General features: G+C 46.2%; 1 protein-coding gene across 1 annotated transcript in view; it reads right to left on the bottom strand.

Annotated features, from left to right (window-relative positions):
• Nucleotides 1-10,051, bottom strand: part of mtus2a (microtubule associated tumor suppressor candidate 2a) — a gene marked incomplete at both ends in the record, with an annotated part of 66,891 nt that extends 56,840 nt beyond the window's left edge. Inside the window, 3 exons of the mRNA XM_079509071.1 lie at nt 4,847-5,105; nt 7,417-9,516; nt 10,031-10,051. Coding sequence (XP_079365197.1) covers nt 4,847-5,105; nt 7,417-9,516; nt 10,031-10,051 — 2,380 coding nt within the window. The remainder of the gene's footprint in view (nt 1-4,846; nt 5,106-7,416; nt 9,517-10,030) is intronic.
• Between the last annotated feature and the right edge of the window lie 1,372 nt (nt 10,052-11,423).

Raw genomic sequence — 11,423 nt, 5'->3', positions numbered from 1 at the left:
AGTGCTTTATCTTTTAGTGCCTTCTCTGTGCCCACGTCTTTCTCTGTCTGTACTTTCTGTCTCTTTCTGTCTCCCAAAGTCCCCACCCAGTGTGTTCCACAATTGTACTGTATGCAGTGTTGAGCTGGGTGGAAATAGTAGTAGCCAGGGACTGGGAGCCTGGGAGGGTGCAGGGATGGTATACTGTCACTTGGGACTGGGAGCCTGGGAGGGTGCAGGGATGGTATAATGTCACTAGGGACTGGGAGCCTGGGAGGGTGCAGGGATGGTATACTGTCACTAGGGACTGGGAGCCTGGGAGGATGCAGGGATGGTATACTGTCACTAGGGACTGGGAGCCTGGGAGGGTGCAGGGATGGTATAATGTCACTTGGGACTGGGAGCCTGGGAGGATGCAGGGATGGTATAATGTCACTTGGGACTGGGAGCCTGGGAGGATGCAGGGATGGTATAATGTCACTTGGGACTGGGAGCCTGGGAGGATGCAGGGATGGTATAATGTCACTTGGGACTGGGAGCCTGGGAGGGTGCAGGGATGGTATACTGTCCCTTGGGACTGGGAGCCTGGGAGGGTGCAGGGATGGTATACTGTCACTTGGGACTGGGAGCCTGGGAGGGTGCAGGGATGGTACAGTATACTGTAACTTGGGCCTGGGAGCCTGGGAGGGTGCAGGGATGGTATACTGTCACTTGGGACTGGGAGCCTGGGAGGGTGCAGGGATGGTATACTGTCACTTGGGACTGGGAGCCTGGGAGGGTGCAGGGATGGTATAATGTCACTTGGGACTGGGAGCCTGGGAGGATGCAGGGATGGTATAATGTCACTTGGGACTGGGAGCCTGGGAGGATGCAGGGATGGTATAATGTCACTTGGGACTGGGAGCCTGGGAGGGTGCAGGGATGGTATACTGTCCCTTGGGACTGGGAGCCTGGGAGGGTGCAGGGATGGTATACTGTCACTTGGGACTGGGAGCCTGGGAGGGTGCAGGGATGGTACAGTATACTGTCACTTGGGCCTGGGAGCCTGGGAGGGTGCAGGGATGGTATACTGTCACTTGGGACTGGGAGCCTGGGAGGGTGCAGGGATGGTATACTGTCACTTGACATTTGCAGCCAATCATAACACACTAACATACATATTTGCTGAGCATTTAGCAGCTTATGAAAGGCTATTACTCAAAGTAGCTTATAGGCAAACAGTGTCAAGTTCCATTACCATGTTGGTTCTCATTGTTCTGTTATTGTAACCTTGCGTCACCAGACTTTCCACCGCAAGGGAAAGCCTGGTATTCGTTCCAAACTGGCCTGCATGTGTGGCCTTGACTGGATGGAGGTGCTGCCTTGTTTTGGTTCCCCCAAGGCCCCATTTAACTACTGGTTTAGTCTTGTCAGTCGCTAGTACTACGCCACATCAAGGGTTATATTGGGTGATACCCCTGGTTCCAGCCGTTGATTCTTGACTACAGCCAGTGACTATAACATGACGGGGGAAAAAATCCATTCCTGACCGCATCAGAAACCCAAAAATGGTATTTATCCCAGGCTAGTTGTACTGTAGTAAACACTAAATAAGTTAAACAGACATACCGGTAAGTAAAAAACAATTAGACCTGCCAATTTGCATGCATACATGTGTCTGTGAACTCTACTGTCGCCAATTAAGACTAATGTGACACAAAACATTAACAGTACAAAATACAAGTGCGGTGTGAAGAACTGAAGAAATAACTGAGTACCATGTTTTGTTGGAATGTAAGCATACTAGCATCATGAATTTCAGGCAAAATGCCAATTTATTTTATTACCCACCCTTCTATGTTTAAATTAATTGCATTACTAAAATCTGAAAAACAAAAAGTAATCTATAAATTGAGTGCTTTTCTGAAAAATGTTCTTCCACTGTTCAAATAGTGAAAGCCTTTCGATATGTCTGTATATTGTGTAATGTATTGTATACTTTTGATTGTATACTTTTATGAAACCATGTGATCATGGTCGTGAGTTAAATAAATGATGATGATGATGATGATGATGAAATCAGTATGTGATCAGCGTGAGAAGAAAATCATAATCGTCAGTTTCTTTCTGTCTCTTAAGACAGGGGTTCTCAAAGTTTTTTGGCTGGGGACCCCCGGAAATGCTTTGGCCATATATATCATTTTCAGGTGGGTTGAAAACGTTCAGCCAATCAGGAGAGAGTGCCCATTTATCAGCTTCATTTGTAGTGTTATTTATGTGTCATCACTTCCAAATTTCACCTGTTTAATCTGTATCCTGTCTGAGTTCTCTATCCTCATTGGAAACAATTGGTATCCCTAACCCTGAAAATGCATTTTCTTCCGAATAAAGAGCTGGAGAGACGTCTCCTGTTATTGAACAAACACTCAACAATGAGCACTATACAGTTGGAGGCCATCGATATTGTCCTTTTATTTTTGCTGAGGTTTGCGTGATCTGCGCAAAAGGACAGTTAACCCATTTTGGGCGGGAACCCCTTTTGGTGTTTTAAACATTATGTTATAATTTAGCTATTGAAAAATAGCAGATCTACAAGCTCATAGCGTGCCACCGAGTGGCGCGCTACGAGCTTGTAGGTCTGCTATTTTTGAAAAATCGTGAAAATATTTATTTCAGAAAACTGGAGGTCAGGCCTAAATGGGTCAAATGATAAGGGACAATATCGGTGGCACCCAACTGTATTTTAACCAAAGGAAATCACTTACCCTACCTTTAAGTAGTCTCAGAGGCAGGATGCAGCTCCACAAAACAAGTAGTAGGCAGGAAATGTTTCAATGTACAACTATGCAGCCGGCGGCCGGTGCTCGTGGAACACCCTCCCTGCCAGAGTGCTTCTTCAAGCTTTCATAGATCGTCCAAAACTTAATTTCAGACGCATGCATTTTAATGAGCTGCCTTCATCTCTGCCCAATTTGAAGAGGAAAACAGTCCCACGGCTGCTTGCTACTGCAAACATGAAGAAGAAAGATAGGCAGCCCTCTAATGTGCCCCCTGAAATAAAATCTGAAATGAAACTTTTGCTAAATTTAGAGTAGCCAATTATTTCCCCCAATTTATTCGCCATGCAAATTCCTGAATTCCCCACCGTCTTGTCACAACTTTTTTTCCATCTGCCAGTGAGCAGTTTCATAGCAACCCATGCAGTTCAACATCCCCGCTGACAGGCCTAACCTGTAGGAGTAAACCAGAGGCACCAGGGGATTCAAATCCACAGTCTCTGCTGTGGTGGACAGGAACTGGTCTGCACCAACCAAGTGCTACAATTAAAAGTCAGGCCCACTGTGGCACCTCACTTGTTTTCGGCTAAAGAAATTATAGGGACCACTGGTGCTATTTCACACAATTCTGGTTCAGTTGACGAAACCATCACCGGAAAACTTGGTTACATATACCAGGGGTTCTCAACCCGTGGGTCGCGACCCCTCGGGGGGTCGCCAAATTATTTTGGGGGGTCCCCAAATTATATTAAAAAAAAAAAAGAAAAAAAAAATGTTTTTTTTTTCTTTTTGCAACTGAATGGCTGGAAAGTGGAAATGAAGAGTGGGGTCCCGAGACATTGCCAAAGCATTTCCGGGGGTCCCCGGCCAAAAAGGTTGAGAACCCCTGACATATACAAGTGTAATGGATTCAAATGTTGCACTACATTAAAGTGGACATACCGTGTGCATCTCTGGCAGTCACTATACCCATTGTTGGAACGATATTTGAACAACACTGCCTGTAACCTTTTAACTTGATTCACATTGTAAATGTCAGGAAGGATCCATGAGAGAAGATCACATCATGATCTTTCTGTGTTGATAGGGCCACTTAAAGATGTCATCATGGTTTACAGATTTTAATGTTTTTTTTTCTTCCTTTCTTTTATAGGAGGAGCTAGCCCCTCCTACGTGACCTCATCAAACCCTGTACACTCAAGACACGCTCCATATATGGCCAGACCTCATCAAACCCTGTACACCAGAGGTTCCCAAAGTGGGGTCCGGGGACCCCCAGGGGTCCTTGAGGGAGTTCCAGGGGGTCCCCAACTAAATGGATAGTTAGGAACCAAATGGATCTTATGGGACTGTAACTCTGAGAGTGTACAAATGGAACCAAATGGACCCATTACGGTCTCAGAGTTAAATTAAGTTTGATTTTACAATATGTATTGGTGTCCCAGAGATAGAAATGCCATTAAATGGGGGACCGTAGCCTAATTCAGGTCAAACCAGGGGCCCTAGAGCCGTAAACAGCTTCTCTTATGGGGGTCCTTGGCATGTATTATCAAATTTTGGGGGTCGTTGACACGAAAAAGTTCAGGTCAGCTACCTGTTCTGACATTCCTTATGTCGATCTTACCTCATCAAACCCTGTACACTCAAGACACACTCCATATATGGCCAGTATATAATTCATTCCATATGTTGATCTGACCCCTCTTGCCAAAGCGCCAGCGCTCGCTCAGCAGTCACCCAGGCAGATGCGTGCACGCGACCTCGCCCTTTAGGGCGAGGTTGCTTCTCGCCATCAGGGCGTCTTACTGGTATTATTGCTATCAAATATCCAGGGTGTTATGTTATTACAGGGCCAACAGTTACTCACTAACTTTCTGGAGGCAGTACTAGCAAAACTAGCAATTCATGCAAATCAATGTAATCTACCCAGACCAGAAGTATACAACCGTGTTCTTACCAGGACATGTGCTGCAGGTTAAAATGAACCCGTGACGGGTTAAGAATCACCCGTGGCTTGCGGTTAGGGTTAGGTTAGGGTTTTGGGTATGGTGTCGGACTCATGACTCTAGGACTGTTGGTATGTTTAACCAAACACATGCACCCGTTCTTACCTGTGTTATCTGGGCCTCTCTGATTGGCCGCAGGGCTGACAGCTTGTACAGGTTGGCTGAACATGAGGGTTGACCTCTGACCCTGTCCCGGTCCCCTGCCCTTGGTCGAGCCTGCTGTTGTCCTGGTAACAGCTCCCAAGCCCAGTCGAAGCCCTCGGCCAGTGCGAAGCAGGCTGCCGCCGCCACCCGCCTGGGCAGCCACTTTGTGACGCAGGGGGTCCTCGGCAGTGATACCACCATAGCTGGCCATTCTGCCCGTCTAGAATTCAAAATAATTACAGTTGATATGATATTAGAACTGCAAATATTTAACCAATTAAACCCTATATTGATTGACTGGAGTCCCGTAGGGCCGGGCCTAATCTACAGTATACTACTATAGGCTTCCATCCTGTATTCGCTCCACTAAAGATCTTCTTGAAATTAGAAATCTACAAGATCGCACATGTGTGATGTTATGACACACTGCAAGCTTCTAGATTGCAATTTTCACCAAATGTAATGTATATCCCAAAATAGGAATGCTATAAGTTGCACAGGTCTCTCACAAGTATATTTTCGACCATGATGTTCATTCTTTTATGAGGGAAAAGTCCTGTCTGACATAAATTATGTTTATTAGCTTTATCTTTATTTACAGTGTCCAATATTCAATAAATTGTTGTAAATATATTTCATAAACTGTTACAGTATATAAGCGGACGTAGAATACGCACATCGACAGGCTGGGTGCTGGGCTAAAGAAACTTCAGTAGATATGGGATGGAGCCCGCACACCACAGGTACACGCTACAGTATATATTTAAACCTGAAGTATTATTGCTACAGTGATCATTCTTTATTTGCTAGCTCCCTATACAAGTCTAGAAATGTTATGAATGTATACTGCATGAGACTGCTTTGTGATGCGCTATTTGGTATTTTGATGTGAACGCATTCAGTAAGAAAAAAACATGACTTTAACAAAGGTTATGCGACATTGTGACATCAGCAGGCTATATCCAATACAGATGAATCAGCTTGCAGCCTGACTGAACATTCATAAAAAAAAAATATTTTATCATTTTATTAGAATGGCTCCCTCTTTCATAATGCGCATCATGCTGTGAGGGAGAAGATAATAATAAAAAAGGGAGCCTGATAAAATAAAACATGGATCAAATTCAATCTGACACGCAACAGCTTGAGAGAATTCTAATGAAAAAAGGGAGCACTTGATCCAAGGAGTTGCTGCTTCTTGTGGATCAAGAAGTAGTATTTTGAAATACCACCTGCGGGGGGTGTGAACTTTAACATACGTCATGTACTGTGCTTTGAACAGCCTTTGCTTGTACGTTGTCATGCTTTCATTGTGCTTATACTGTTGCATTTATGTATTTTGTGCACAACTGCATTTCAATAATTTGGAATTCATTATGGCTTTGAGTTAAAACATTTCATGATGCAGTGGTTAAAAAATCCAACGCAAAGTTGATTGTAGCTTGTTCTCCGCCATCTTTTTGTGTGAACTTTGAAATACTTCATGTACTACATACATTATTCTTGTCTCTGTTCTTTCTACTCCATGATTCTCAATTATGCTCAACTGCGCGCAAACTTTATCGTCATTAATGTCCACCCCCACCATGTCTCATATGCACGGCTTTCTGTATTTATGTTGTACATGTTTGAATCAGTTGTGTGGGGGGAGTAGGATAAGTAAGCAGACTAATATGACCTTTTATTGATAGCCTGCATGGCCGTCGGGATCGGGACTCGAACCCGCAACGCGCTGCCAGGCTACATTGTAGCTGCCTAGGTGGCCGATTTGAATTAATTCTAAATAGAATAGTTTAATGTGAGGTAATAGGCCTACAGTATGAGGTATGCCAGAAAGGACTGTGAGGCACGCTCATGACTCAATGCTAATTGAGTAACCACTATACCAGTTAGGTTAGGGGGTTAGGGCTAGGGTTAGGTTTAACCCTAACCCATCTTAACCTCATTATGTTGAAATTCATAGCCATTAAAAATACAACCTGTTATTCAGAGCCAAATCATTTCAATAGGAGACAGCAATTCATAAGCCAAGATGATAACTGATAATTATCATGTCCGCAAGCTTTATCTTTGTGCTTATTAATTAAGCTATATGTTTACAATAATAAGATAGTATACTGAAGATAAGATCAATACTGTGAAGTGATTGCAGACAAGATCAATACTGTGAAGTGATTGCATTGTAAATTAATTCACCCAATCTTAACCATATGCCTGAGCTGTGCCCTCATCAGGCATGCATTGGATCTCAGCATGAAGTCTAATCCTTTTTTCTAGCCAGTGAAATGGGAATCAATATAATGCAGGGCTGCAGTAGCAATTGGACTGCAAACTGCTGCTTTCAATGCAGTCAGCCATTATAGTAGTTGACACCAATACAGACTAAGAATCACACAAGTTGTAAATGACAGTGCACGCACGCACGCACGCACGCACGCGCGCACGCACGCACGCACGCGCGCACGCACACACACACACACACACACACACACACACACACACAACCGCATTACTATTACAATGTTACTTACCTCTGATGGTGTGTACTTGTCATTAAGCGGCCCATAGAAGTTGTCCGCCTTGCTGCCCAGTTTGGGTGGTGCCGTGTGGCTGTGGGGGTGCATGTGTGGAGCAGCCTGAGTGTGTGGAGGAGGAAGGGTGTGCGTGTGTCCAGGGTGTGGAGGAGGAAGGGTGTGCGTGTGTCCAGGGGTTCTGATGCTCCTGCCTAGCATTCCTGATGAGAACATGCTGTTTGTCTGCACCTCCTGCCGGTACTTTTCGTAGAGCAGGTTGGAAGCGCTCAGCACTGGGGCTCCTCTGGTCTCTGCGGTGCATTGGGATGGGTCCTTGGGTGCGTCTTGCGTTTGGTAGGCCGAGAGCCTGGATGGCAGAGACGACACCTGGTATGGCCCGTCGACAGCCTGCGGCTTGACTTGAGGATTCTTCCTAATGTAGGTAATGATTTTAGGACGAACTCCTTTAGGTTTTGGGGTGTATTTAGGAGATAAGGACCTCTCTCTGGAGATGGAGTCGTGGGAACTCTGCTGGTTATGAAGAGGCGCTTTGGGGATTCCCGTTGTGCTGATGCTAGTTTTGACTGGTGGTCTTAGGCCACTGCTGCTGTAGCCCTGAGTAGATGCATCTGCAGGAGGGCCGCCCCCTGGCTGGGGGGGTCTCAACACCCCGGTGACTGTCCTGGAGGTGAGGTACATCGAGGGTTGTTTACGTGGAGAGCTCTGGGGTGTCCTGAGAGGGGATTGGGGAGGTGTGGATGCCCTGGATCCTACCCCGGACATGTTGTTGGGGCTGGAACAGTTCCTGCGGTATGTGAGTTGGTTCTGAGGCCTCTTCTCTAGGGTGGAGGCAGAGTTGGAGGTAGGCTGCTTACCCAAGGGCAGAGCCTCTCTCTGGGCACCCTGGCTGAGCTGTCTGGGTGGTGGCTCTCCCTCATGGGAGCTGTAGAGGTGGGAGACATCTGAGGGCTCCCGGAGGGATGACCTTATATTCCTTCTGTTGATTCCACGTCGCTGGGAGTCTGGGGAGGGGGAGGGCGATGGCGGTTGCCCTGTCCGTTTGTGCTGCACCTCGGCCGTTGGCTCTGATAAGCTCCTCCCTCTCTCTGTCTCAGCCTGGCAGAGGGGTCGCACCAGCTGTTGTCGTCTGGGAGGAAGTACCCTCTCCTCAAACCCCGCTTTCCTCCTTTGGCCTAAAACTCCTTCAGAGGAGGAAAACCCATTTCTATGGTGACCCCCATCCTCATGTCTCTGACTCTGCTTGTAGTAGTCGAGATGACCCTCTAGCTCACGTTGCGTCTGATAATGCAAAGCTGGAGAGTTCCAGTTAGGCTCGGCAAGGGGCGCCCTTCTCCTAGTTTGGGCTGAGGTAGTGGTGCTGGTGTTGGTGTTGGGGGGGTAAAGGTCTGTCTTAGGGCTGGACAGAGACATGAAGGACTGAGCCTCTCCACTGTTGTCCAAAGCGCTCGCCAGGCTCCCGCTCAGGGCCACGGCAGAGAGACAGGAGACAAATACGTTTGTCTCAGACTTGGACTCCTTCAGACCTCCCCTGCGTCTCTCTGTGTCTTTTCCTCCACTGGATCTGCCATCGACCCTCTCTCCTGAACTCGTCACACACATGTCTAGCTCTTCAGAGCTGCGACAGGCCTTCCTCCTTTCTATCGCGACCCCCACCTTGTTGCTGTCATTGTCGTTTCTCCGCCCGCTGACCGACGCAGAACTGGCAGTGGAGCTGGAGGATATGGACATCAGACCCTCGTCTTTTCCGTCCTTCATGCTCCCTCCGTCATCCTCTTCTTCTTCTTCCCTCCCTGGATCCCTCTGTCCCATGAAGGTGTGGATCTCCTGGCACTCCAACCGCTCAAACTCACGGGCCTCAGGGTTCACGCACCGCTGCTCCGAACCCCAGATCAGGACTTTGTCCTGGGCATCACTCTGAGAGACCAAGGGGGGTAGAGGGCTGGATCTGTACCTAGCTTCCCCTGCCACTCTTCCCTCTCGCTCCCCATCACCCGCTGACATTAGCTGGTTAGCGTTGTCGTCTCCAGGCTGAGAGAGGTGGAACTGAGTCTTCCTGTTGTTCCTTATCTCCTCTCTAGTGACATTGACCCTCAGTCCCTGGAAAGTATTTGGGGTACTCATAGTAGACAGATTCTTGCGGTGGTCTCAAAGACACCTGTGGTGTGCCAGGGTCATGTACGGAGTTACTTCCGGCTTCTTGTTTGTTCGCTCCCTGTGATGGTGTTGACTTTTTAAAGGGACAAATGTCATCTCACTTCTTCACCCGAGCAATCCTTTGCCTTATCTTGTTTTGTGCTTTGTTCCAAAAGCCCTCAACTCCCCAGGCGTGTGTTCATGTCCCTTCCAGCTGAAACACAAAAAAAAGACAGCAGGATCAACAAAAATAAATTGTTTATATAGGCAACCGCTTTGTGTTCATGGACAATAACATTAGCAACAACTGCATAGCATTTCAGGCAGTATTTCAGTCCTCTAGAGACTTGGATAAAACAGTGCCTCATTATTAATTTGTCCTGCTTCAAATTTCATTTCAGCTCTCTTCTCTCCCACAATGGTTCCATCGTGGCTTTCCTTCATGGAATAAGTGTCTTAAATGTATGTTCTGCCATACCTTGTTATAGTCTAGACCCATGTATCTTGTTGTATGTGAGGTTGTCTCTGCACCAACACAACTTCCATGGCCTCCATGTGTCAGTAGTGTCTGAGATCCAGGGGCCCTATATCTTGCGTCACCCCTTACCCCTTATCCTTAAACTTATTTGTCATTTTCTGTCTCACACAAACATTAAATTCCCATTCACAATGAATGGAGAATTTAAATCATATGTGGACGAGCAAATCGGTATTTTTGTCCTACACAAAGATTTAATTCCCATTGACAATGAATGGTGAATTGACGTCATATATGTTACGTCATGATGATGTACGATGATAAGAGCACCCCTCACTTCACATGGGTGTGATTTTTACTATTTTGAAAAACATTTTAAAATAGTTCAACTAGCCGATCTTCATCGACACTTTGTGAGCTTGTAGATCGGCTATTTGAACTATTTTAAAAGGTTTTTCAAAATAGTAGAAAATGGCAATTGTTTAGGGATAAGGGGTAAGGGGTGGTGCAAGATATAGCCACTAAGATGTACTGTAGCCACACTTTGCTGTTTGTGTCTATTTGTGTCTGTCCAACTATTCAAGACCAACAAACTTCACCTAGGTGTCCATAGTTGAAAGCAGAGGAGCCTGATCTTTCCCCTGAAAACATTTGTTATTTGTTTTGAATGCACAGCAGTACAACCTCACCCAGTGTGCACTAGATCAATTACTTTTAGGATTACATTATATCATAATGAACCTAACTGTGGTACGCCATGTGTCAGGTATCCGGGTAGACTGGGGGAGTAATAATGTTCCATGTCATAACCAGCTAGAGCCATCTAGCAGCAAGAATGGGGAGCACAATTACCAGATGAAGATGGATGATGTTTGTGCGGGGGCAAAAGGAGAGGACTCAGAGGAGATATGTTGAGAGAGAAGAGGAGATGTGAGCCTGCATGCAGATTGCTCGGTGGCGACTGGTGAGAGGAAAGAATCGCCCCGGGGATGGGATGGGCGACGTAGTGCACGTAGAGAGGAAGGAAGGAGAAGGTGAGAAGTCTTTTGTAATGAGCTTACATCCGCAAGAGAATCGAGCCCAAATGACTGGGTTAAAATGAGAATAAACTTGCATTTTCCAGTCACCTAAAAATATGCATACCAACATGCGTCATAATGTGTGGCTGTTTGTATGTGCGCCGGTACGACAGTGCACATTCAAGGCAACATTTAGATAGAATATTGTACTATTAGTTTTCATCATAATTGTCATAATAAACAGAAGAAAGGGTGCAAGGTATGTATGTGACACGGAGCAAAGAGCGTGGGATGTCATCAATAGTAGCTCCTTCTCCTTGTCTTCCAGCATGTGTGTGGGAGGTGTAGAAATGCTGGCTCAAGGGAAACAAATC

This window comes from Electrona antarctica (genome assembly GCF_951216825.1).
Source record: "Electrona antarctica genome assembly, chromosome: 8".
Classification (NCBI taxonomy): Eukaryota; Metazoa; Chordata; class Actinopteri; order Myctophiformes; family Myctophidae; genus Electrona; species Electrona antarctica.
The sequence above is the reverse complement of the archived record's forward strand: the minus strand, read 5'-3'. Positions and strand labels throughout refer to the sequence as shown.